This window comes from Populus trichocarpa, chromosome 3 (genome assembly GCF_000002775.5).
Source record: "Populus trichocarpa isolate Nisqually-1 chromosome 3, P.trichocarpa_v4.1, whole genome shotgun sequence".
Classification (NCBI taxonomy): domain Eukaryota; kingdom Viridiplantae; phylum Streptophyta; class Magnoliopsida; order Malpighiales; family Salicaceae; genus Populus; species Populus trichocarpa.
The window spans coordinates 17,302,467-17,329,419 of record NC_037287.2 but is presented as its reverse complement, the minus strand read 5'-3'; the positions used below and the strand labels follow the sequence as shown (position 1 = coordinate 17,329,419).

Here is a 26,953-nt window from a genome sequence, read left to right as displayed (position 1 = left end):
TCCGAAGAAAAAGTGTTCAACATAGGTGTTTTTGAGCCTTTATTCATAATAAGAAAAGATAGATGAACATTTAGAAAGTTTGTTTTGATTTGATTTGATTAAGAATTTTTATACTCATTAAAGCATGTAATGGGGTTATTTAGATTTTTAATTTATTTTTTTGTATGTTTTCGGATTAAAACAAGTTAAAATTTGAGTTTTAGGATCTTAAAACTTATATATCTAATTTTTCAATTATCTCTTAATATTGAAAAAAAAACATTTCCAATTAAAATAACTATGATAAAATTTTAAAATTAATAGGATGATACCATATATTTCAAATAAGATTAGAGGTTTTTAATAGTAATGATAACAATTATTTTATGAACAATTATATATGAACTTGATATGCACATTTTAAAAAAATCATGAAATATTCAACGAGAATAAAATATTTAATTTTTTATTACAATATTAATGTTTTTATTAAAGTTTTACAAATTAATTATTCCTTTATTTTCACATACCACATAAAAATTATCAATGCATAATTTGTCTGTTTTTTTATTAAAAAAATCATGGTATGAACAAAAATATATTTTTATATATGTAAAAAAATAAATATATAAACAAAAAAAGCTATTTGCTCGACACAGTTGTGTCTCAAAAAGTTTGTTGAAAATCTTTTTCATGTCAAAGATGCATTGAATTCCCTGTGTTGGTATGAAAATAATTTTATCTTCATATATCATAACGAATGTTCTATACAAATCAAGTAAAATGCCTAAAACACATTCACTCAAGTTTTTTAACGAATGTTCTATTCAATCAAGTAAAATCTAATTTATTTTCCAAAAGAAAAAGAAATGATTGTTAATTTCTTCTGCCACGTAATGAATAAAAGATCGAGATGAACCCTTCTGATCGGCAACCCGGGTCTTTTTCAGGTAGGGTTTTATATCCATTCTTATAACAAGGTGACGTAGCTGAAGTAGCTCCAGGGAGGAATAAAGATATATAGGGGCAAAAAAAAAAAAGAGGTTTGTCATAATGCTATCTGCTAGCAATCTACTACTCCTCCACTTTTCCTCCTCAGGGAAGCAATGCTTTATGTTTCGATGGCCCATGTACAGGTCCCATTAATGCCAGAAGCAGAGAGAAAGAAGTCTGGTGAATGAATTGGGTTTGTTGAGTGCCAAGAAAAGACTCTTTTACCTGTACAGAGATCAGACAAAATGAAAGGTTTTAAGACAGGTCAAACAAAGTAAAACACCCCCAAAAGATTCTTCTTTACTATGCAGAGAAAATATAAAGTTAGAATATTATTATAGCTTCAATTGCTTGTCCAGTACTATAGATGCGGTTTAGCTTTCGTTGGATTTTATGTCTCCAGAAAAGGCTCGGACTCACCAACAGTATCAGAGAAATATATATGTAGAGATCTGGGCTTGTACTTTGTTTGCATATGATGCAGGCTTGATGACTGAAGCCATTGTTTCTGGGAAAACCAAACTCATGAATAATGATTCTGTCCATCTCTGTTTTTGAATTTTCAAACCATTCTCTCGAGATCGAGCAGATTTGGTTGTATATGAGATATAATCACAGGTGCTGTCATGTTCATCAAAAAATGGTTGCCTGATCTGAAAAAAGAAAAAGAAAAAGATGGTGTGCCAGTGCCAGAAAAAGCTCCTTTATGTTGGAAGCATACTGTATGGTACCAAAACTGATACTATAATTTATGGTGTTTTACATTGTAATTACTGGATATTTAAATGAGATAGACACAAATAACATTTTAAATGAGATGGACAGAGAAATTGATGGTTTTTTTTTATAAAATAATAATAAAAAAGAGTGGGAATACATATAATTTTTATTTTTCTATTTGTGTTTATTTCTCTCCTATGCTGTAAATATTAAGTAATTATAGCTTGAGCATCAAAACTGTTTTGGTAAGGTTTTTTGGGGTCATTTCTTCGTTTATAAACCCTAAAAAGAAATATAGTTCTGGTTATAGTTATGATTCATGATTTGGGTTTTGGTGGGGTGATATGATGAATTCAAATTTTGATTTTTTTTTAAATTTCTAAAACAGTTGTTTCAACCTCTTTTTGTTAGGATGATTGATCCAAATAATATTATTTTTATAAAAAAACATTACTTATTTTTTTTGTTAATTTTATTCAAGTTTGAGTTGGTGAATTTTAGGTTTGATCCATCGTGTTAATTTAGATTTATGATAATGTTTTTGATAACTGTAGCTTCTGTGATTAAATTCAGGATTTAAATGAGTTATTTGAGAATGTATTTGAAGGAGGTTTTTTTTTTTAAAATTAATTAATTTTTTATTATTATTTTGATGTGATAATATTAAAAATGTATTTTTTAAAAAATATTATTTTAATATATTTTTAAATAATTTTTTTATAAAAAAACAGCACTGTTATATCCTCTGTCTTCCAGAGCGCATTCTCTCTTTTCATTTTCACTTGACAGTCACACATCATTTGCTGACTGAAACATCAAGTCAGCACACATCTGTTTCTGCTCCAGCCCTCTCCTCTCAAAGGGACAAAACTTAATGAGTACATCTTAAAATTAAAAATAAGAAGAAAAAAAACCCCCAAAAGCACACACTCCCTCTCTCAGTTCTCCCCTCTTCTCTTTTTATATAATGCCCCCCACTGAGCAATGTCTTAGCTGCCTCTCTCTCTTCTCTTTTTGCACACTCTCTCTCCTTCAAGGTTCTTTGCAATCAAGTGTGAAGCCATGCCTTATGTGTCCAGAGAAATAATGGCATTGCCTCTAGCTTTACTTGTATGCTTTTTCATAGGAGTAGAGTCTAGTTTTTCACAGTTTGACAGAATCACCCAGTTACCTGGTCAACCTCCAGTCTGGTTCCAGCAGTATTCAGGTTATGTGACCGTTGATGAGAAAAAAGAAAAAGCTCTCTTTTACTACTTTGCTGAAGCTGAACTAGACTGTGTTTCTAAGCCTCTTGTTCTCTGGCTAAATGGAGGTAAAAAATTCCAGCTTCTATCCCACTAATACATGCAAAAGATAAGAGTTTTCTGTTGGGCTTTGGTTCTCAATTTGTTTCATTGTTGTTTGCAGGGCCAGGTTGCTCTTCCTTGGGAGTTGGGGCATTTTCTGAGAATGGACCGTTTAGGCCTAGTGGGGAGGTGTTGGTCAAGAACCAGTATAGCTGGAATAGAGGTAAACAAAGTGCAAATGTTTATATTACAATATGATATTGATTTTGTTCTTTGCATTAAACAATACACAACGTGCTGATCTTTGAGTAAATAATCATTTTATCGCAGAAGCCAATATGTTGTATTTGGAGACACCAATTGGAGTTGGGTTCTCTTACTCTACTAATGCTTCTTCATATGAAGGTGTCAATGACAAGATCACTGGTATGTTTCCACCAAGTTCTTGATTCTTCTTTTTTTGTCTGTTAAGTGTAATGTAAGAATTTTATTCTCATCTCACTATGCCATAGCACTGTATAATTTCTTTTTTTGTTTTACAGATATGCTTATTTTTTAGTCGTTTACATTCTGAGTTGACAAAGGGTCACCTTTATAGACATTTTACCTCTCATTTTGAAGCTATTTTTGTTTTTGTTACCTATATAGCTAGGGACAATCTGGTGTTCCTGCAGAAATGGTTTGTCAATTTTCCACATTACAGAAACAGAAGTTTGTTCATTACAGGAGAAAGCTATGCTGGTATTATTTTCATGCTCAAGGCAAACTTTTTTTTTTTTCCAGTCAAAACAGGTTAGAAATAAATGGGGTTTAATCTTATACTTCAATCCTGTTCATGATTAGGTCACTATGTGCCCCAGCTGGCAGATCTCATGCTTCAATTCAACAGAAAGGAGAAACTGTTCAATTTGAAAGGAATTGCTGTGAGTAGTAATAAGAAAAATTTCTCCCTCCATTCTGTCAGTAATTCTGTTTTTTTTTTTTTTCGTTTGTATTTGTCAAACCAAATCTCCTTTTCTGTTAAAAGAGTTATTTTTTGTTTTTGATAATTCTATTTTTCTTTTTTATTTTCAATTAATCAAGACCTATAAAATTGCAGATGGGGAATCCAGTTTTAGAGTACTCCACAGACTTCAATTCGAGGGCCGAGTTCTTCTGGTCTCATGGATTGATATCAGATACAACATACAAAATGTTCACTACAGTTTGTAACTACTCGCGATATGTAAGCGAATACTACAGAGGTTCAGTTTCTCCTCAATGTTCAAGAGTGATGAGTCAAGTGACAAGAGAAACCAGTAGATTTGTTGACAAGTATGATGTTACCCTCGATGTCTGTATATCATCAGCTCTCTCACAGTCAAAAATCCTTAGCCCCCAGGTCAGCAAAATCCAACATTTTTCAACTGCAAAAATTGTTTGAGTTGACTCGCTAACTGTTCAATTTGTTCAATTTGTTCAATCTGATCAGCAACAACTTGGAGACAATATAGATGTATGTGTGGAAGATGAAACAGTTAATTATCTCAACAGGCCAGATGTGCAGATGGCTCTCCATGCACGTCTTGTTGGAGTCCGTCGATGGGCTGTCTGCAGCAAGTAATTCTCTATCACAGAAATGAATTTCAGCATGTTGTGTGAAAGCAGCCAACAAGAAACTTCCAATTTTAGAATTTCATGGAAAAATCAATGAGATATGACAGAAGCATTTCTCGTTTATTTTTCTAAGGTGTTTGATAATTTTGCTCTCACTGTTCAGCATTCTTGATTACGAGCTCCTTGACTTGGAGATACCAACAATCACTATTGTAGGCAGACTCATTAAGGCAGGAATCCCGGTCTTGGTTTATAGGTAACTCACCTATTACCTTGTCAGTCTGCTATATTCTGCTTGTGAAGTTGGAGAATGGAATTTAGTCAAGGTTGATCATAGAAATCATGAGACATTTGTTCCTAAAATACAGTGGAGACCAAGATTCTGTCATCCCACTGACTGGAAGCCGAACACTAGTTCACGGACTGGCAGAGGAATTGGGACTGCAAACCACAGTGCCTTACCGAGTTTGGTTTGAAGGGCAGCAGGTAACTGTCACGTTTGAAGATTACAATTTAAGAATTTGCTAGGTTATTTGTTTTAACTGGATAGTATTTGATTGGTTTTCTTACCTTCAGGTTGGTGGGTGGACTCAAGTTTATGGTAATATCCTATCCTTCGCCACCATCAGAGGAGCATCCCATGAAGCTCCATTTTCACAGCCTGAAAGATCGCTGGTTCTGTTCAAGGCATTCTTGGGAGGCCAGCCTCTACCAGAAGCTTTCTGATCTGCAGATCACTTCATTACAGGAAATACATATTCAATTGTAAGTAGACAAGGGATTGCCGTTGCAAAAGGCAGTTCTCAATTGCCCGAGAATGAGAATTGCACTGGACTGTTTGTTTCTTTGGTTTTTTCCATGCTTTGGAAAGTGAGATTTTTGTAAAGAACTCTAGTAAAGAAAGAACCTGCCTTGTTTTGTGTTTTGAACTTGACTCGGCTAGCTTGTCAACCCAAAAATTAATCGAAGTTACTCTGAAACAATGGTTTACTTGCACATAAAAATGCTTCCCTGCAGAATGAATATCTACAGAATTTACATTGAACGGCATGATAAAGCAGTACACAATCCACAGATCAGGACCATACTACATGAAACTAGTCCTAAATGTTGACCATGGAGGCTGTTTGATATTTTATTCAACATGACAACAAAAATATCTGTATTGTTTTCAACGGGAAATAGTACACGCATGGTCAAGAGGAAACTCCAAGAGGTTTTGCAAGGGAGTCTTTAGACTGCTGGGGATCATCTACAGCAGGGGGGCGTCGAGCTGCATTTTCATACAAGCTGCAATGCAAAGCTAGTAACTTCCTTTGAGCATTTTAATTAATAATTAACCGCACTTCATTGATGTTCCTTTTATAAATGACTTTACTACGAGGTATGGACTCTCTGTTCAGACTTCAGAGAGAGGCCCCATGCATTTAATTATGAAAAACAAGGATTTCTTTCAAATAATTGAAACATGCCCTACAATCTGGTGGCTGCTATAATAGCTTCAATTTCTTACGAAAAAGCAAATAAAATATTTTTATATACATAATTCAGTGAAAGATAATATAAATTTGATCCAATAAAGTTACGTAAAGAACAAATCTTACAGCTAGCATGTAAGAAAAGATTAAAAACAAGTTGCGGATGTAGAAACATGGTAATCTAAACACTGATTTTATCCATGAGAAGGGCGGTGATTCTGCTACATATATAAATTACATGCTTCAAGTCTGGATGGGATCTTGAATTTAAGAATCTGGACCGTTGGATCATGGGCGAGTAGGTTGATGATCAATTATGCTAATAATTATATATGTATATTACTAAAACTTAATGCTTTCATGTGCGTATTGATCTTGGTATGCTCACAAAAATATTTTAGTTAATAAAATAATATAAATGTTTGAATCCCATTATTTCTAAACAATTTTTTTTTGTTAAAGTTAACCTTTAATTTAACTTAGATTTGATAAGTTAATTGAATTTTAACAAATTAACTTTTATTCGGTTCAACTTCAATTCTAAACATGCGAAGGAAGTCGTTGCTCGATGCCTTTATAGCGGCGAATACATATGTCACGCTGCGAAAACTCATTGTCAGCAAGCAAGCATTCATTCAATTCGGGAGCTGCTCCTCGATTCAAGGTGTATCGAGACCCCGTAACTCGACGCTTAAAAAACTAGCTATACTTTTAGGGGAAAACTCATTCTCAGCAAGCATTCATACTTTTAGCTATACTTTTTAGATACAAACTAGCCATCTGAAGTTCTGAACCGTGGGTAGTTTTTTTTTCAATAAAAAAAATTAGATATGTAGGTTTCTCGATATCTTTTTTTTTCATAAAAAAACTATATTATAAATAAATTTTTTTATACAAATATCTAATTAAATAAATTGATAAATATATATAAAAATAAATGAAAGTCATGATAACTAAAAATAAAACTGAAAAAAAATCAAGAGATCGATGTAAATTAAGATATTTGATCTTGTAATATGAGACATTTACTTGTTGTGTTTAATGAATTTATTTATTAAAATTAATTTTTTATTCAATCAAATAATAATAAAAATAGACATATACATGAAATTGATTGAATAAAATAAAAAAGAAACAAAAAAATATCATGCAAGACTGCATATATTATAAATATTATCTAAAAATAAATATTTTTTGAAACCACCATCAACACAGGTCGCACCAAGAGGAAGAGGATACGAAGGCTCTTTCAAAGGCACAACGAAATGGTAGGTTTGGTCATCGAAAGGCGTCGCACGTGCCATCCAAAAAACGCAAGTGCTGGCATGTGAAGAGCACGCGCCAACAACTTTTTGAATATTTATATTAATTATTCAAAATAAAAAGACCAAAATTTCATCCATTAGTATGAAATTATATATATAAAAAACCCACTATGAAAGGTTGAAAAAGCTCTTAAACACTCGACTTATTTTTTCTTGAATCCAAGAGCAAAAATATCTTTTTACTATTTTAAAAAAATAAAAAGATAGAAACATCCTTAGTCAATAGTTTTAGATTTTTTTCTTACTTGGATGACCATTTAGTTATTTTACTATTTTTAAAAAATTAAAAGGATATATATATCCCTAAGCAATTCCTTAATGATCGATGGGCCATTTGAAAAGGCTAAATTACCCTAACACCAAAGAGTTCTTAATTTTTCTTCAAAGAACAAAAATATAATTTCACTATACCAATAAATAGTTTTGTGTGCGATGATTTCTCTGGATGTTTAGAGTTTTGGTAATGCAATATCAAACATTTAATATAATTATTGTGGAAAATCTAATTAGTAGTATTTTGATCAATCTAAACAACAAAACTAGATTATATATAGAATAGAATTGACAATTTATGGAATAAGAATAACATTATTGAATTATATCACTTTTATTGCATGATGCACGTTGATAGTTCGTCCAAGATTTTGCTATCTCATTTCTTTCTAGAAAAAGCATTTCGAGGCAATGCCTCTAGAGAAAGCAAAGCACTTGGATAGTTTGGCCAAGTGCAGTCGTACGTGGGGCATCACCTTTTTTTTCTTCCTACTCTTTGGTCTCACTTTCAAACTCCCATTTGAGAGGGAAAAAAGGGTCCCAAGTAACTACTGCGTGAAGAGTTAGAATCGGCACAATTTACCATTTCTTTGCTCTTCCTTTTATTTCTTTATTTTCTTTTCTCATTAACTCATAGCTTGATTCCTTAAATAGGGCAAATAACTCTCCTAGTAAAGATATAGTCTATCAAGAAGAGAATATTGCAAAAGCATCCTCATTTAGCTTGCATTGTGCATCCTTCACTAATGAGAATTCCAATCTACTTGTGATCTTCTTTTTTATTATACCATCACACTAAGATAGTTCTTCGGAAAAGCAATCATGGATTTGCTTGGCCTCATAAGTAAACATCCTAGCTCTGCCAGACTCCCATTGTTTACAGTAATGACTATTTGCCACTTCCACTACTGATCATCTACCAACAACAACAACAACAAAAAAGAGTAAAAACCAATACAAAATTGACATTGATTACAAATATCAACGAATTTTTCGAACAATAATAATGCCCTTAATCCGTGACTGTAGTTGCAAACCTGCTTGTAGAATGCTGGGAAACTACAACTGGGGCTTCAACCTGCATTTTTAAGCAACTGAACTCTAAAGCTAGTATTGGTTTTGACAACATCACAGATATGGTCAAGTTCTGCCTCTCATGCTCACTCAATGACTCTTCAGCGTCTTGCTTTGATGTTAGAGATGGCCTTGATACTTTTGCTGCCCGCACTGCTCGTACTCTATCAGAAAAATAGTGCAATCAAAATGTGTCCATTCGAAATCAAAAACACTGGTGTCATCTTCACAGATTTTTTGCCGTGAACTTTTTCTACAGATGATGTGATCGTTTTTTTTATACCCAAAGGAGCTGTGTGAGAAAATCTCGTATTCAACAGAGGCCAATCAATGTATGGAACAAGATGCTCTGGAGTTCTCCATTCTTTTAAAGCAAACATGAGTGATTACTTTTTGGGATGATCAGAGCAACTGGAATCCAGTTGTGTTCGATTACAAGTATGCTTTTGTTGTTACTAGACGAGGACCTACTCAGCCAAATTCTGTTCTCTCTCCAAAGCATATCCAATATATAAGTTTAACAAGTGCAAGAGTATAAAGGTATACCTGCATTCAATATTGCAAGAATATTTCAAAAGGCTTGGGTTATACTCTGTACGTCCACTGCAATTTCACAGCATATAGAGGCTATCAGATGACATGCTCATAGCGTATGGAGATTTTTAAACGCCAATTCAGATGAATATTTACCTGAAACTTGGTAGCGACATTTTTATTGCTGGCCCCTTCCATTTGTCGAATTTCATCCCTGGAACTACCATCAACAAGTCCATCAAGACAAGAAATAATCAATCACAAAAATCATAGTAAAAACTAAAATATAAGAAAACCAAAGAACGGGGATATCAGTTATGCGAGGACAGTGAATCCCCTTTCGTATTGGGTCAAGTTCTGGGAGCAAGTAAGCTTCCAAGAGGACATACAAGCTCTTATACATAGAACTCCACAGCCAACCAGAGAGAAATGATGTTATTTATGAGCTTTCCTAGGAGGAACTCAAAAACTTGTGATGAGAATAATGTTGCCTGACAAGAAGTGGTTAATATCCTAGTTGTGTCATTGTCTACATTGATGCTTCTATAAGCCAGGGCCATTTTCCTGAACCTCTTAATGTGAGCAGAAGCTATCCTCTTAATGGATAGGGTCAAACTAACAAGTTAGCAAAACGACTGAACAGAGAAAACCAGCCTATGCCAAGATTACATCACTTAGAAGAAGCCTCCAAGCTTACAACAGGCACCAGATTCAATCTACGTAGGTCAGAAACAGTCACTTGTATGATACATCCACGTGAACACAACTGAAAGATAAACAATCCTTCACGCTACAGCAAAGATCGAGCAAGTGCCTCCAACTTGACAAGAAAAATTGAGAAGGTTTTAAAAACTTATGGCATTGACAGGAACTTCGAGCAAAAAGGGTTGTTTATGGAAAAATACCTACTTGTACTAACAACAGCCAATTATAATTTTGGCTGTAGCTAGAAATAATTATTACTGTAGCATACTCACCAACAGCCGTAAGGTTGATGTTGCAGATATCAGTTGTGGAACGATCATTAGTTTCAGTTACTAGAACATCCATGCAGCTCTTTGTACTAGAACTTGCCGTGCCCAAACCAATCTTGTCAAGAAAGCCAGTAAATTTGCTCTTTCTTTGCCTTGGAATTGCTGTGATTTTCTGTTTCAAAAGAGCAAATTATAAACATAAAACAAGTTTCGCATTTGCTGAAACATTGATGTAAACTTCTCATGGAATTTGCAGTGGTTCTTGCATTACTTTGATTAAAGTGAAGGTATAACCATGATCCATCGTAGAAGATAATGTATGGCACAACTGAATGCTTTCCTACATTGGGGGATAGCACCATCCTAAGCAATATGATCTAACGAGGCATTATTTCAAGTATAATTCACTGTCATCAACTAGCATACACACCGGATGATTAGCACAGAGCTATCAACTGTACAAAATTATGAAATTTTCTGCATACTAAGAAGGATTTTTTAAAATTAAATAAAATTCACTAGAGCAAGGAGCAATTTTTTTTTTTCTAATTTTCTTTATTCTTTTACATTGAAAATGAAAGTATAACTGCAGAAAATATGTACACAACAAGAATCACCTTGGAAAATTTGGCAACTTGACTGGGAAGCCCTACCTCCTGCAAGAGAACGTGAAAGAAAGATTAGAGATATGACAAAACTTTCTTTCAATTGCCAGCAGCTAGTGGCAAAGAAGCACCATGATCGTGCATAATGTCCCAACATCAACTCACCAGGGCTGCGTCAGTTATAGCTTTAGGGAATATGCAAGCAGCCGAGTTTTATCTTCTACTTGCTCACAAAAACTTAAGACATTTTTTTTTTCAAAAACCATGCAAATCAAACAATAACACAAAATAAAAGGGATACAAAAACTTGAAGCGGTTCGGCAAATCTTCTTCTATATAAACTTTGCTAGCAAATATTGGAGATTATATCCACTAATCCAGCACACACAAATATCTCACTATACAAAACTCGGTTACACCCAAGAAAATTCTCACAAAAAATATGCCATTCTTATTGATTTCTTCACAGCCTACACAAAAACAACACCGCTAGGACTACATAAATAATCTCGTGACTTCCTCATTTTCAGCATATATATATATATATATATATATATATATATACACACACACACACACACACACACATACATACATACATAGAGAGAGAGAGAAGGGGTAGGTTGCTACAAATCAATAATAACTAGAAAAAGTTTTACTTTCCAAATTAGAACAATTGTTTATTTCCTCTTTCTACAAAGATTCCATTGTTCAGTTTAAGCCATATTTTAACAAATCGACACCTTCGCTTGTATCTTGCAAGTTTCTTCACGTGAAAATCTTCTCTAGTACCATTAACCATCAAAGCAAAACTAACTCTCTTCTTGGATGCAATTGAACATAAGCACCTATAACCACGAGAATCAAGTTGTTTAATTGGAATTTAACTCTTTTAAGTTTTGGTACGTGCAAGCATCTTCATTGTACCATCATGCATCTTAATTTTAACACTGCCAATCCCAGTAACTTCACTTTCATTACCATCTACTAGTGCTACAGAATCTCCATCATATTCTTTAATTATAGATATCAAACCATTCTTTATTCGAACAAATATGAACGATGCATGCAGAATCTAAAATTCATGAATTTTTCAAAACTTCCGCACCTTTATGAACCATGACAACATCATCATCGATCATTGCTCTCATCTTTCATGGCAATCGCAGCATCTCTTACTTCTTGTGACCTAGCTTCAATTCTCATAGGTCGGCTTTCATCTTCTCACCGTGATACTGAATATATTCATGACAATAAAGGAATTCCTACGATCTATTATTGATCTTGACCTCAATCTAAGTTTCCTCTATTAAAATTGTTCCTTCGAGATGTATCTCTACTATGATCAGAATGTGCTACAAGAGCACCACCTTCATTGTCACCACCACCATTAGTATGCTTGTCAGTTTTTTGTTTGAACGACAAAGCTACTTTAACTTCCTCGACTGAAAAGATATCTCAACCAAATAAAAAAAGCGTCTCTAAGATACTTGTTTGAATCTGGCGGGGAACACAACAATACAAGGACTTCATCTTCCCTTTCAACCGTAACATCAATTGACCTCAAATCCACAACAATTGAATTAAATTCATCAAGATGAGTCTTAATTGATGCACCTTCTTCCATTCATAACATAAACAAACAGTGTTTCAAATACAGATTATTTGTAAGGGATTTCATCATGCATAAAGACTCCAACTTAAGCCATAAACTAGCAGCAATCTTTTCACCAAGCATCAGATAAACAAATATGGATAGATGGCTAGGCTCTTTCGTCCATATCTATCCTTTGGTCATCCATCATCTTTGTAGGCATTTTCTCCATACCTAGCAATGACTTTTGCAACCTTTGTTGTGTCACACGCATCTACATTTGTCATAATTCAAAAGTTTTCCTTCCTTAATTAGGACACTTGTTTTTTTTCCCTTTTCAACAAGAATCTCATCATTCAATTTGAACTGTATTTTTACTAAAAGAAAGAGCAATTTGCATCCAAATGTCTATCTTACATTTAATTATTTTTGGTTCCTTTTGGCCTCAAAGATGTGTCAATGCTCTTAATGCATTGACAAGAATCGCATCATTCAATTTGAACTGTATTTTTACTAAAAGAAAGAGCAATTTGCATCCAAATGTCTATCTTGCATTTAATTATTTTTGGTTCCTTTTGGCCTCAAAGACGTGTCAATGCTCTTAATGCATTGGCAAGAATCTCATCATTCAATTTGAACTGTATTTTTACTAAAAGAAAGAGCAATTTGCATCCAAATGTCTATCTTGCATTTAATTATTTTTGGTTCCTTTTGGCCTTAAAGATGTGTCAATGCTCTTAATGCAATTTCTTTCAAATTACATATCATCTCACCCTAGCAAATAGAGACCAGCATCTTTCAATCTATTCAAACAGTAAGGCCATAAGTTAACGGAATTCATTTATATTAAAATATTAAAATTCATAATTCCACAAGAAATTTGTTGACCTCCCACCTTTCGTCCATGATCACAAGCATCACCACTGTTTACAAGCACCCTGGCTGCCCATCTGTCGAGACAAGGAAAAAAAGGGCTTCTAAAATAGTTTAAATTGCGTTGATAGCTTCTAATATATGATGTCAAAGACTTGAAACAATCTTAGAAATGTGAAAAAGCAAACTGCTAATATCTTGAATCGTCTTTAGGCCCACTGTATCGAAAACCAGGTGCTTCGGTTCAGCTTGAAAAACATGTCTTTGGGATGCTATCTGAACAGAGTACAGCAACTTGACCAGTTGCTCAGGCCACTTGACGAAAAAATATACAACAATTATGATGCCTTTAGTTGATTCCTCTAATAATAATATTGTTAAGACACTACAGGGGACATGCATGTTTCAAAGTTGACCGGCCCAATATAGCTCAAAAGGTTGTTATGATTGCCTTTATGGAACTGAGATGGAAAAACCAAAATCAAGATTCATCTGCTCTGGGCCTTGCTACTTTTTTACAAGCACAAAAAGATTCCTTGTCCACAATCACTTACAGTATATTATTAAGAACAAGAAGGGATGGGATGCTAAACTTACGCACAAGATGTTGGGGGGTTCCACACTGTTCCTGCAATCACCACAAGCTGCAGAAAGGGGGGAAACCAAAAGAAAAGAAAATTAAAACTTTCTTTCATTTCTGCCGGTGCTCAATGAATCAACCAAGTGCCTACAACTTTTCCCTTCTAGCTCATTGAGTCATGCCCTAGAAGAAATGTATGACCATAAAACGGAATCAGTAAGTTTCTTAAGCAAACAATTGTGAAGATCATAGAACCTCATCAAAAACCCCAGCTGGACTGTCTTCATAGCTAGCAAGAAAAAAACCTCCAAGAGTGTATCTGCAGTGCAGAAATGTGAATTAACAGTGAAAATTGGAAATCTTGAAACCCAACACTTTCCCTTTAAAGTTCAAACAACATTTACAACAAACAAACATTACCCAAATGCTTCAACTAATCTGAACTCTTTCGGAATGAATGCTCGAGCAGTTTCGGATTTAACAAGATGAAGCTGGTATAAGGCACTGAAATGGGAATCAGACCTTTCATTAAACAATATTTATAAATGGGAATGATGTAAATCATACCAGTCACAGAAATATACCAAAAAAAAAAACTAAATTAAGACTTGCTGGATACGTGCCTGCCTTTAAATATCCAAGGAGGCTTGCCATAGCCTGAGGAACATTTTGTTTCTGCAACTTCCATGATTCAGATAGGCTCAAAACAAACAGCCAAGATTTGGAGATGCCAATAGTCTAATTGAACTGCATGAAAAATACGGGTAATGAAATTTAACGAAGTTGTATTGTTTAATTTTATTGAAATGAAATTCTAAAAACCGTAAAAAATCTGAATTGGAATTGGACTACATTTCCCTGAGTATCATAGCATACAATGATTGAAGACAAGTCATTAGAAACATGGAAGACACAGACATGCAAACTGTCGAAATGTTAAACAGAAAATACACTTGTTTCCTTAGTCTACTTTGCTTTTTGGACAAAACAGGTCTCAGTGAGCATACTAAAGCAGCTAAATCTTTCCACCACCTTTAAATGGCATTTGTTTTTTTATATTCATTTTTTATCAACCTCCATATTACATGAAAATTCACGGAACTATTCGAATTTGAGAGATACCTGATGTTTCATAGCAATTCAGTAAAAGAACATGCATACATGCTAAAAAAGAAAACTGAAATCACCCAAAACAAATAAGCATACTAAATAAATAAAGGGAAGAAAAAAATGAAGAGACGCAGAGTAAGTAAAACCCACCTTCCCTGTACTTGATGAAGTGTCAAGAGTGGAGAAGAGAGACAGCGAGTCTAGCTTAGTGCTTACAGGCAGCTAGCTAGGATTTCAGTGCAAATAGCGTGCGAGAGTGTGAGAAGGACAGGGTATGGGGTAAGCAATCAGCAGTAGGAGCAGAGGTGGATAGGATTTTATCCATTCATTAATAATGAGCTTTAAAGCGCCAACTGAATTTAACAATACCATGCCATCATCTGTCTCTGTTTTAAGTTTTAACTCGACCACTACTTTCTTTTGTTTGTTTCTTTCGTTAAATTTATGGTGTATTCTTCTTCTTCTTTTCTTCATCCAATAACTGTTTCTTCGATTGCTTTCACGGTATAATAATGACGCCACGCAGCCATGTGGGTTCATGTCTTTTATGCATAAAAAGGCTGCTTAAACATCTACCTACAAAACATCTTGCAACTCTGGATATCTTCACGAATTGAGATTAATTGTACCGAAGATATTGGACGTGCGTATATTGTGTTGACAGAATATCTCGACTAAATGAATAATCTATCATGTTTAACTCAACGAAACACTCCTATGATGCCGCATAATCTCGGCAACAGCCTATTAATTTTATTGACATGTGAATTTTGGTGAATGGATCGTTTCCGAAGTGAATGAGCTACTTGGGACTCGATTGCAAAAAAACAAAAAATAGCCTTCCTGTGTTGCAAAAGTTGGTTAATTTTTCTCAGGTGAATTCCTATTGTATCATCCAACCATAAAAAGAGGAGGAAAAAACCTACCTGCAATACATGTGATGATATTAAAGTGGAAAAATATGTTTTTTTTTAATAAATAAATACATAAAATAAAGCCCTTTTGATTATGTATTTGAGAACTCTATATCTAAAGTTTCATTATCGAAAAACATTCAAAAATATATTAATCTTAACTTAAATATGTTGTAGAAGTATAAATAATTTAGTAGAAAGAATAAATAATTGTACCACTTATCGCGTTTTATCCAATATTGAATAAATAACCAATCAAGTTGCCAAAGCAACCATACGGAAGTTTCCTATGAACAGCAGCATCACACGGTGCCATGGACCCCCAAAAAAGCATAATCACACATTAATATAATCCAATCTATCGCAGTCATGCACAGAAAATCCCTAAGATTTGCAGCTTGCTTGTATTTGATACCCTCAAAACGTGGCAGCTCACAAAGCCTCACCTTTACACTGTACATTCGTACTTTATAGCCCCACCAAAAAATAATAGCATAGTATAGGTAATTTCGTATCATCATTTGCAAGGGCACCAATCTGTCACTGATGACCTTGTATAAACTATTCTCATACCATGATTGGTTCATAATGCACTTGCGAGGAATGACGGGGCTGCAATAGCAAAACCCATGTGGTAACAGATCTTGTCAAGCAAGTCATGCGTGCACTCGTGTCAACAGTGGAGAGCACACAACTCTGTTCCACTTTCCTACTCTCCATGCATTATACTCTCAGATATTCAGTATCTATAATCCATATTGTTCCAAGGGCACCATATTTAGGAACTGTTACCAGTCAAGATTGATTTATGAGACGAATGAATCTGTTGTGATGCAACGTTGTGTAGGATCACCAGTAGTCATTGCAAGAACAGTCCCCTAACTTGAAGTGATGGAAACTGAAAGAATCTCTAACGATGATTTCACGTCCTGTGATCAACGACACTTGTTTACCAAAATCATGGCGGTCCTTGCAAGCCCTGAGGTTCTTGAAAAGAACAACAGGAGCATTACTTGGTGTAGATATGAGACCAAATGCTATTGCAAATCTCTCACTATGGACTAGAGGCTGTTCTTTCCTCCCAGGCAAACTCTCAAAAGGTCAGTTTCATCTTTTATAACAGAATCATTCAATGCTTCCGGCTTCCAATTTTGAATAGGTATCTTCCGTCTGAGGGTGGTGCTTATCGCCCACTATAAACTGGTGCACTTTACCCTTGACAGTAATCCAGCTGCAGCTAACCTCCTTCCTCAAACTTCTTTGTGTCATCATCTTCCTAACACCAGCTGCTTCTTTCCATTTCCTAAATGAAGCATACAGGTTAAACACAAGAATATATAACCTGAAGTATCCTCTAGTTACAGTTGAAAGAGGTTTTCAGCTGCAAGTTCCCCAATCTCAAGATTCCTATTGGTTCAGCACCCACCCAACAAACATTTCCAACTCTCAAGATTCCAACCCAATTTTAAGAATATGACCATGAATTTGCCTCCCAAAAACTCAACTCCCTAGGCCAGCACACGCTTTTAGAACAATCGAGAACACATGCTCCTCCAATTCAACACCTTGATTGACCATCTTAGCAAACAAAACCAAAGCATCCATTTGCCTCTCAGCTTGAGTGTACCCCACCATTAACCCAGTCCAAGTTAATGCATTCTTTTCACTCATTTTGTTGAAAACAAGCTCAGCTCCCTCTGACCAACCACATTTCACGTGCGCATCACCGCATAACCTACTTCTTATAGCATGAGAATGTATCATCTATTTACCAATCTCCAAATTGAAAGGATTTAGCAAAGACCGTAAAAGCCCATTATAAGTGGACCCATTCGGTTAGCTTTAGCTTTATCAAAAACATCGTTTTCAGCATAAGCTGATATAATGGTATTCCAAGAAACCAGATTCCTTTCACTCATTTCATCAAACACCTTTTGTGCGTCAACTAAGCTTCCACACTCAGAAACATTGACAGCGCTGGATTCTCGGCTAACCCAAATGGGACTTTCACTGTTCTTTGTATTACTTCATGAATCAATCTCCCATCCAATAAAGATTTAAACTTTCCACACGCTTCCAACAAGCATCGATAAGAACGAGGGCTGACAGAATTACCAGCCTCCTCCATTTGTTTGAGAAATTCACGAGCTTCCTTGATCTTTCCCTCTTTAGATAGAGAAATCAAATGGACACTCTCAATTTGGGCTTTGTTATTATTTTCATGGGTTTTAAGTGAAGGAGGAATTGATTTTAGAGACATGAAGGCATTTGAGTAAATTTTGCTGCAGCTTTTATTTTTAGTGGAATCTTGTCATGAGCTATGATTAGTGGCTATGGATTGAGAAATGGCGCTGCGAAACAGTAGTGGACAATCATTGAATACAGGAATGTTCAGAAACTTTGATTTTTTGGACAATAAAAATATGTGAAGAACTCTTGTTAAAATAAGTTGTTATCGCTATACAGGAGCTGAAGAAAAGTGTTGACGAAAAAAGGACAAAACAGCCGTAGCTTGTGTAATAACAATGCGATGAACGACAAGTTGCTCGTACGGGGATTTTTCTTTTTCTTTTTTCTTAATGGCCGTTTAATTTCATACCAGTTTCTATTTTTTATTGTTTTTTTTTAATATTTTGAACTAGAAATAGAAATATAAAGTTTTTTTAAGAAAGGAATATGCAATCACAATCTGTATCCACTATAACAACTTTTGAAAATCATTCTGCTCTGGCATGAATCAAGAGGGCTAGGCTTGGGTGCCCTAGCCCCAAGGTTACAAATTTCTGCCCCTCCCTGTTCTTGATTATAGCATATTTCGTCCAATTTTTCCCAAAAAATTTATTTAACCCCTAAAAAATAAAAAATCGATTCTTTTGTTTCAGAATACTTTTACTTTTATTGAGATTTTCTCTTGTTAGTTCAAAAAAAGAAGAGGAAGAAGACATTTTTTTTCTTAATAAGTTTAACATATAAAAACTTAGCTCTCCTCTTGATTGACTACCAATTAAGTCCTTTTTTTTCTAGCAAAAAAATGTTTGATCCTTCAAAAAGTAAAAATAACATTTATTTATGTCAGTGCATCAAAAAATAACTTCATATATATATATATATATATATATATATATATATATATATATATATATAAACATATTTTTTCTACTTCCTAGCAAGAAAAGAATTTTTAGGTACAACAACAATCCTATTTGTGTTTCTAGACACTCATTGGAAGAAAAATATAGCTTTGTATATATTTTTTTGCAATACGATGCGTTTGATACTGGTTTCATTACATCAAATAACTTCACAGTTTCATAGCTCAATATAAGTAAAACTATGTCTACTTATTAAAGAATTCATTTGATAGCTTGAAGCAGTCACTAAGGTAATGATATAAAAGGTTTGATATTTTATGCTTGAACATGGTTACTTTAAAAATGACTTTGATAGATGTGTGTATTTGAGAAAGCTCTTAAATGGTTCATTTGTGTATTTGTTGTATATTGATGACATGTTAATTACTTCCAAAAACATGTTTGAGATCAACGATTTGAAGGAACGATTGAGTGGTGAGTTTGAGATAAAGGATTTGAGCGCAACAAAGAAGATTTTAGTTATAAATATACACATCTAACAAAGTATTGAAAAGTTATACTTGTCACAAAAAAATATCTTGAGAAGATATTTGAGTATTTTGGTATGCAAGACTGCAAGTTAGTGGGTACTCTACTTGCAGCCCATTTCAAGTTATCTTTAGCTTTATCACAAAAAAAATAAAAAGGAGAAGGAGCACATGCCTAGTGTTCCATATGCTAATATAATCAGGATTATTATGTATGCTATGATGTGCACTCATCCAAATATTTTGACATGTTGTTAGTTGTTCGACAAGTTTATAGAAAATCTTTATAAAGTTCACTAGCAAGCCATTAAATGGATACTCTATTATTTTAGAGGCGCTATAGATGTTGATTTGGTATATGAAAAGAGTAGTAGCACTAGAAATGGTGTTGAGGGCTTTGTAAATTCATATTATGCTGGTGATTTGGATAAGAGAAAGTCATTTATAGGTTATGTCTCACTCTTTCAGGGTGTGCCATCAGTTGAAAAGCAAGTTTTCAATCCATTGTTTCCTTGTCTACAATAGAGGTTGGGTATATGGCATTGACAAATGCGATGAAAGAAACTTTATGCCATTAGAAATAGTGTTAAGGGCATTGTAAATTTATATTATGCTGGTGATTTGTATAAGAGAAGGTTACTGACAGGTGATGTTTCACTCTTTCAAGGTATGTCATTAGCTTGAAAGCAATCTTGCAATCCATTGTTGCCTTGTCTACAATATAGGCTAAGCATATATCATTGATATAGGTAATGAAATAAACTTTATGGTTGAGAGGTTTAGTTTGTAGTTTTGATTTGTCATATGAGTTGACTATTTATTATACATTGTGATAACTAGATTGTTATTCATCTTGTCAAAAACATAAAGTATCATAAAAGGACCAAACATATTGATATCATGTATCACCATCTAGATATCATGTCATATGGTATTGTATTAGTGAAAAAGATCGGTACATTTGAGAACTTTATAGATATATTGACACAAGTTTTCTATGCATGTAGATAGTCGATGACCACTTAATTTAGTTAGTTGCTATAAGAATTATAATGTCTTATTGGCTGTTTTGATTATGTTAAAATGCCTTTATTTGGATGTTGCAACTGAGCATGGCCATTGAATCCTGCTCCTCTCAGGAATGCTTCTATTCGATCATGTTCCCCGAATTTATCTGAAATGGAAAGATTCCTTGCCCTGATTAATTGTTTTACACCTGTAATCTCTTTATTACAATTTCTCCTGTGTCCTTGCTTGTCTGTGAAAAAGATTTAAAGATAAAAACGAACCTCCTCTTTCAGAGAGAAGTGCTGCCGCCTATCAGATAAACTATGCTCTGGCTATATCAAATTTATTCCCTGTAAGTTCTGGCAGGGTGCCGACTTAATAATCACCTCTACAACTTTGCTCGTTCTAATCTACAAGCAATTGTCTCTTTTCTTTCTCAATGACTGAAGCAAGCAAGGCCATCAAACCATCAACAGCGATCTCCACTCATGCACTTTGTTTTTTTTATCGTGGAGATCAATTTGAGCACTGGTTAAACAACACCGAGCTTAGATTGTGGCTTGCCTAATCTAACAGAAGCAGAATTACACAAATACAACAGAAGCAGAAAGGAAAGAAAAAAGCCCAGCCATTGTTGGTTGTTGCTTGAAGCAAGGAAGGTGGCCAATAAGAGGTAAGAGAAGGGCAACGATAATTAGTGAAATAATACAAACTGGTATAGGAAAAATATTTAAAAAAAAAAAACAGACAGTGATAGGGCATTGCCACCACCACAATCCAAGAACTGACGGGTACAGACAGACGAGAGCTTGTATCTAGCAATTCTTTTTCCGGGCATATATAACAGAGGAAGGGGTGGACAGCGTGCCCTGGTCTGCCCCTAGTATACATACATATCCAAGCATTCTAAGCGGATAGAAACAACTGGTGCTGTTTTTCCACACCTCCCCCAAAAGTGACAATAAAAAAAATGAACATTACATAGGCAGCGTTATCTATCTACCAAACAGACCAAGCAGCTGCATAAGATGAAAAGCCTAGAAGAGGGGCATCGCAACTGCCTCAAAACTGACATCTTGGCCATGATGCAACCACTTCGCTTGTATCACCTTTCCGGCCTCATTACCTGAAAAAACATTAGGGAATAAAAAGATTTCCTAGCCTGCTTGCTCTTTCCAGAAAGGAAAAAATGAGGATGCCGCTGAAGTTGGAAAAGGTGTGGGAAAATCATTTGACCACAAAATGCAAAACGAAATTAGAAGTTTAAATCTAAAAGAAAATAGTAATACTTTTGAGTTTAAGGTGGTTCAACAAGATCTTGGTCGTTGATTAGCCATTAAAAATGTACATGCCATTCCCTGCACCAAATTTTCAGATGTTTCTCAAATTATGGTTTGGGTATCCAAGTAGATGCATCTCTAACCTTGCTGCCAGTCATGTAGCACAAGCCTTGACACTCCGAGGGACTCACAGCTGGAAGATGCTTCGAAATTCGATTTTCCAAATCAACCATTTGGTCTGTACTTCGTGAATTTCCCTCGGCTTCACGATTCAGGGAACGTGGCTCCATCCTGTTTATCTCCTCTTTAGTATAGATAAAGATCCTGCGGGCCATGCTACAGAATTCCCTACATCATACAGAAAAGGGCGACTTGGTTCAAGTTGCGAAAGTCTGGCAGGCTACATAGCATGATCATAAGATTAACACCGTGAAGAAGTGATTTGCTGATCAATTCATGTTCAAACAGAAAATTAGGACCCAGGTTTGAGTTCTTACTGCCAGGGATCATCTCCTACAAGCATCATATCATCCTCATCATCAGTAAAAACAATCAGCCAATCTTTGTTAGGAGCAACTAATTCACCATTGAATTCAAAAATCTGATCCAGTTCTGCTGTCAATTCATTGTAGCCGTTAAACTTTGCCAGGTCCAGAGACCTCCCTACAGCAGTCCCCTGCTTGTGAACCTAAACCAATAAAGGCCACACATACAGATTGCAGTTTCTTATCCAAAGTAAAGAAGAAAATATTCTCAATAAAAGGAGTTTTACTCGATCACTGCATTAAAATAGGTAACAACCTTTACACATCTTCTTGCTGAACCACCCTCAGGCTTGCCCTGGACATCTTTTGAATATAAAGAAGAGGCTTGAAAAATGTTCTCTTGTTCCTCACATCTAGCATGCTTTGGATGCTTTAATTGCTCCAAATATCTATCAGAACCCAACAATTGTAGATGATCTGATGCAACATTGATTTGATGTTGTGGTTTATCCGCGGAGTGCCTGTGAATAGTGGCTGGTTCCAGTGCCTTAGAATTCCTAAAAAGGGAGACACCAAAAAGTTTGTAATTATCATCTTTAGCTGTTCTCTCATTACATTGTTGAAAAGGAAGATGCTGTGGTTTAGATCTCGATGGATGAGGAGAACTGTCCGCATATGGAAAAGGCAAGAACCGGCTTCCATGCTGTTGTTGTGTATCTTTATCTTTTGCCACCTGAACTTCCATGCTAGATGCCAACATGTTAAATGGGTGGCCTGTGTACATCATGGGAGCTGAATGCCAGTTGAACATGCTTTTTTCATCTGAAGTAAGCTTACTGGGTTGGTCAACATCATCAGAGAACAGCCCAAAGAAAGGGCGACTGGATTCATAAGATTTAAGCAGGGTTCCAGTTCCTGTTGTTGGGTTCATGAGTTTTGCACCATGCATTAATTAAGGAATCCTGTCATCTGGTTCAAATCTCCTATTATCAAAAGTGCTCTGGTCCTTACCTTGAGATAGAACCCATGGAGGATTGTGATTATTGTCCGAGTAATTCTTCCCAGTAGGTGTGTTTCTCAAGGTCAAGATTTCTTGATGTTGCATGTGTCTTGAAGGACCGTTATCTAGTTGACATTAGTATAACCAGAGATATTCATAACCAGAAAATGACAAATGAAGTGTACAGACTTGTAGATTGCTAGTTATACCTTTCTTGGTAAGAGCAGAGGAGTCTGCAGATGATGTCACCGTGTTTGGACGGTGCCTTTTCAATCGGCACCCAGAAACGGGATCCATAGAAGGAGCCAAAGCAGGTTCTACTTTCCAAGGGGAAACCCTGTCTGGACGGTGAACAGGAGAAGTTTCATCCCAATGAACCTAAAGCAAGTGTGAGGAGGTTTTAGCAAACACAAAGCAAAAGAAAAATAATCAACATTCCAATAAGCTATAGATATGCCACCACCTTGAGGCATCTCCAATTTGAGCGAGGCCACTTCTTTGGATCTGCCTCTTCGACTCCAATCACAGTGCCAGAGAACCTGGCCACAGATGATGAAAAGACATATTAATGCCTCCCCATCCCCCTTCTACAACTGACATTTTTTTTTCTTTCCTTTTGCAGGTGGAAGTTCAAGTCCAAGTCATTTAAAAATGGGAAGGTTTCAAAATCATACCTTTGTTCGGGAGCATCGTCTGCTTCAAATCTCATTTTGAATCTCATCCCTATAGCGTAGTTGATCTTGACAGACTCCATATATTTGTCAACTGGAATAATAAACTCAGCAGGACTAGTCCTGAAACAAATCGAATGCACGAAGTAAACCATCGACACAGGTCGAGCAAAATGCATACTACAAACCATGCATATCATCCAGAACCCTACTCAATTTTAAAATATGTAACAATCTCACCAGTTTATATAAAGGGATACAAGGAAACATCTTTTGCCGATGTCGATAAATTGCAAATAAAGAACAAGTCACAAACCTTGGTTTATAATAGACAGTGAACATTGATCCTGTTGAAACAGCATGCCATGCAGTTGCAAGGATACCAATATGCATGCTGTGACTAGATATTAAAGAAGAAGGGATTTTGCTTGGCTGTCTCAGGGCACGTCTTACCCCTACACGAAGCTCTTCAGTTTCACCCCTGGAAATAAAAACCCAGAAATCAATGATGCTATATTGATTTGCCATAGAATCAACTTTGACAGGTAAACCTACTAAAATTGTTTCAAAAAGGTGCCAAAACTATTCCTGGGTTGCAATGTGAAAATACTTGAGGCAAGCTAGGGCTAGCAAGCTTCAAAGAGATTGGAAATGAAGATGATAGCAAACCTAAGAAAAATAAAAGCATCTCCTGCCACGAGCTTTTTGGCACTGACAAAGAGACTCCAACCACTTTGAAGAAGGTGCCTTCGTGGTTGACCTGCAATTTGGAATTCACAATAATGCATTACCAACTCAATTACATCAGATGAGAACTATTCCACATGGCAACTATAGCATGTAAATAAGCATGTATATTACCAAGGAATAGGTAATATCTTATCTAATAAATCAGGATCAACAAGCTGTAAAAATGAGACAATCAACTAGAACTCGACAGAAGATCAAAGCGAAAGACTTCTTGAATCACTTCTCAAGAGAAAATCTACTCATTTATTAAAAAGGAAAGTCGACAATTGACTAATTTTAGAGGAGCAGAGCAGAGCCAAACTGTTAGAGGTTAGAACCAAGAGTCCTAGATAACCAATCATTGATCCAAGGTTTTGAAAACATGCACAGAAGGGGATAATCAATCCTTAAATTGACAGTACTCAACACAAATGAAGATAGAGCAAGCAAACTTCAACATGTACAACGATGGTTGCTTAACTAGAGAAACCGGTAACAAGATGATCCGTAAAAGCACAAATCATATTCAAAGAAATCAATTCCAACCTGATAACAATTACCTCGAAATATATGGCGGAAACGCCACTCATTTCCATGCAAATCTTTGGCTACCAACTCCTGCACTGGAGGTTGTAGGGACATGTCCTGTTAGAGAAACAATAAAGCCATTAATAACATTAACCCAAAAGAGACGAAACATCCGACATTGGAGTAGGAAAAAGAACCGGACCAATGGAGGTAGGCATTCATCAGCATGCCGTTTCAATACTGAAAATCCACCATGAGTGCTTGTATCCGACGCTGTAAGCATCTTACAGAAGGAATGCACCCGAGGACGTGCAGGCAGAGGCGGCAAATCCTCCTCCTCCACCAACTCCACATCTTGCTGGCAAGTTTGCATAATTTTAACAGCATTTAGTTATTTTCAATTAACATCAGAAGATTTTAAATATCTAAGTAATACAAGAACAAATCATACTTGAGTTTCAGGAAGCAAAATGACTTGAGCAAACACTTCATCTGTATCCAGTTCAGCCTGCAATTAAAAAACGAGCGCATAAAATCCTAACTCAGTGAACCCTAATTCTACAGATAGTATCATTTATATTACCTTCAATTGAACATTAACCACACGACAGAGGATTTTCGGAGAGAGATTATAAGCTGGCATTTGCTGATCATCAGCAACCTGATTCGTCGATGCTTCAACCTACGATACACACCACAAAAAATAACATAAGAAATATGCAAAAAAAAAAACACACACACACACACAGAGAGAATTATGGGTGTAAAATGACAGGTGAAGGAAGCAAATGAAAGCGAACCTGCTCAATATGACCTTGAGGAAAGTAGTAAACAAGCTCTCCTTGGCGAGGCACTGTCACTAACGGACCTGCACACGCGTGCCATAGCTCCTTGTACAGTGCATCTTCTGATCCTACTCGTGCCAAAACAACAACAGCAATAATCCAGTAAAACCTAAAAAAATCAAAAGAAAACGAAAGGAAATCATTGTGAATTATCATAGGTACCTTCACAAGCCACCGGAAAACTCCAGCTCCTGCTCGCAATTCCATTGCGGTTAATATCCACAGAATTACTTCCGTTAATCATTATTTTAACCAAAACTAATAGTATTCGTCTGTTTTTGAACTAGAAACTAATAATTAATTATTCCAGGGAATGATTCTACGGAAAGTGTAACGGCTACAGCAGCAGCAATCAAAATGAACTTCCGCTTCACTTGAAGCAACAACAAGAGCCAGAACTTTAACGATCCGTTTGGCTTCACTAGAAGAAAAGGAAAAGAAATAGTAGTAAAAATCTGATCTAATAATAATAATAGTGTCCTTTCTTTGCTTCTCTGCTTCACTTTCTCTCTCTTCTGCAACCGTCTCAGCAATAGTCGCTGCCATTACCACTCGTACACTGTTTCTGTGTCTCTCTTTCTCTGTAAGCCTCACAAATAGTACTGCGCTTTTATTTTCGAAAAAATGAAATGAAATTTCTCTCTCTACGTCTGTGCCTTCAGTGAAGTCAGATTCTGCAATTATTTCAAACCTAGTGGAATTATTGTCCGTTTCTAGGCTACCGGTACCTCAGGTTATCGCACCCTTCTTTGCGTGTATTATGGTACAGTATTTTTAATTAAAAATCTATTAAAACAATATTTTTATTTTTACAGCATCCCATAAAAACATTTAAAAATGTTTTTTTAAGAATAAATTTAATTTTCTCAGATAAAAAATA

At 35.4% G+C, this 26,953-nt stretch overlaps 3 protein-coding genes and 1 pseudogene across 7 annotated transcripts; 1 reads left to right on the top strand and 3 right to left on the bottom strand.

Annotated features, from left to right (window-relative positions):
• The first annotated feature begins 2,646 nt into the window (after window positions 1-2,646).
• On the top strand, window positions 2,647-5,503 carry LOC7481187 (serine carboxypeptidase-like 45). Its single transcript, XM_052451094.1, has 10 exons — window positions 2,647-3,004; window positions 3,100-3,201; window positions 3,309-3,404; window positions 3,627-3,719; window positions 3,822-3,901; window positions 4,078-4,359; window positions 4,450-4,577; window positions 4,738-4,830; window positions 4,943-5,060; window positions 5,151-5,503. The coding sequence occupies exons 1-10, from the start codon at window positions 2,755-2,757 to the stop codon at window positions 5,298-5,300; spliced, it is 1,392 nt and encodes a 463-aa protein (XP_052307054.1). The 5' UTR covers window positions 2,647-2,754; the 3' UTR covers window positions 5,301-5,503.
• Window positions 5,504-8,411: 2,908 nt separating this feature from the next.
• Window positions 8,412-15,390, bottom strand: LOC7481186 (protein NEOXANTHIN-DEFICIENT 1). 3 transcript variants are annotated; one of them, XM_024598336.2, is made up of 12 exons: window positions 15,145-15,390; window positions 14,508-14,631; window positions 14,305-14,388; window positions 14,140-14,203; window positions 13,902-13,948; window positions 13,327-13,381; window positions 10,850-10,888; window positions 10,236-10,404; window positions 9,415-9,478; window positions 9,271-9,327; window positions 8,688-8,888; window positions 8,412-8,566 (listed from the first exon to the last, which is right to left on the bottom strand). In XM_024598336.2, the coding sequence occupies exons 2-12, from the start codon at window positions 14,570-14,572 to the stop codon at window positions 8,563-8,565; spliced, it is 849 nt and encodes a 282-aa protein (XP_024454104.2). In that variant the 5' UTR covers window positions 14,573-14,631; window positions 15,145-15,390; the 3' UTR covers window positions 8,412-8,562. The 3 variants fall into 3 exon arrangements, with proteins under 3 accessions (XP_024454104.2, XP_024454102.2, XP_024454103.2); XM_024598334.2 differs by having other exon boundaries at window positions 8,412-8,888; window positions 15,145-15,389; XM_024598335.2 differs by having other exon boundaries at window positions 8,412-8,888; window positions 9,415-9,472; window positions 15,145-15,389.
• Window positions 15,391-16,081: 691 nt separating this feature from the next.
• Window positions 16,082-20,230, bottom strand: LOC112327011 (pentatricopeptide repeat-containing protein At5g13270, chloroplastic-like; annotated as a pseudogene).
• A 1,043-nt stretch (window positions 20,231-21,273) lies between these two features.
• Window positions 21,274-26,747, bottom strand: LOC7496534 (auxin response factor 2). Of its 3 annotated transcripts, none has more exons than XM_002303717.4 (16): window positions 26,236-26,746; window positions 26,029-26,141; window positions 25,812-25,910; window positions 25,680-25,736; window positions 25,431-25,586; window positions 25,261-25,345; window positions 24,641-24,731; window positions 24,288-24,452; window positions 23,975-24,094; window positions 23,764-23,839; window positions 23,510-23,678; window positions 23,312-23,425; window positions 22,617-23,215; window positions 22,313-22,503; window positions 21,959-22,163; window positions 21,274-21,661 (listed from the first exon to the last, which is right to left on the bottom strand). In XM_002303717.4, exons 1-16 carry the CDS (start codon window positions 26,315-26,317, stop codon window positions 21,641-21,643), a joined length of 2,343 nt encoding a protein of 780 aa, XP_002303753.3. In that variant the 5' UTR covers window positions 26,318-26,746; the 3' UTR covers window positions 21,274-21,640. The 3 variants fall into 3 exon arrangements, with proteins under 3 accessions (XP_002303753.3, XP_024453973.1, XP_052307541.1); XM_024598205.2 differs by having other exon boundaries at window positions 22,617-23,122; XM_052451581.1 differs by lacking the exon at window positions 21,274-21,661 and having other exon boundaries at window positions 21,668-22,163; window positions 26,029-26,747.
• Window positions 26,748-26,953: the final 206 nt, after the last annotated feature.

Coding starts and splice junctions, on each gene's coding strand:
- LOC7481187 (XM_052451094.1), top strand. CDS start 2,755: ATGCCTTATGTGTCCAGAGAAATAATGGCATTGCCTCTAGCTTTACTT. Junction 4,578..4,737: donor CGATGGGCTGTCTGCAGCAA/GTAATTCTCTAT, acceptor CTCACTGTTCAG/CATTCTTGATTACGAGCTCC. Junction 4,831..4,942: donor ATCCCGGTCTTGGTTTATAG/GTAACTCACCTA, acceptor CCTAAAATACAG/TGGAGACCAAGATTCTGTCA.
- LOC7481186 (XM_024598334.2), bottom strand. CDS start 14,572: ATGGAAGTTGCAGAAACAAAATGTTCCTCAGGCTATGGCAAGCCTCCT. Junction 14,389..14,507: donor CCTTGGATATTTAAAGGCAG/GCACGTATCCAG, acceptor TTCCCATTTCAG/TGCCTTATACCAGCTTCATC. Junction 13,382..13,901: donor AACCCCCCAACATCTTGTGC/GTAAGTTTAGCA, acceptor TTGTCTCGACAG/ATGGGCAGCCAGGGTGCTTG.
- LOC7496534 (XM_052451581.1), bottom strand. CDS start 26,280: ATGGAATTGCGAGCAGGAGCTGGAGTTTTCCGGTGGCTTGTGAAGGTA. Junction 25,587..25,679: donor TTTTGCTTCCTGAAACTCAA/GTATGATTTGTT, acceptor CAAACTTGCCAG/CAAGATGTGGAGTTGGTGGA. Junction 23,840..23,974: donor GACGATGCTCCCGAACAAAG/GTATGATTTTGA, acceptor ATCTGTGGCCAG/GTTCTCTGGCACTGTGATTG.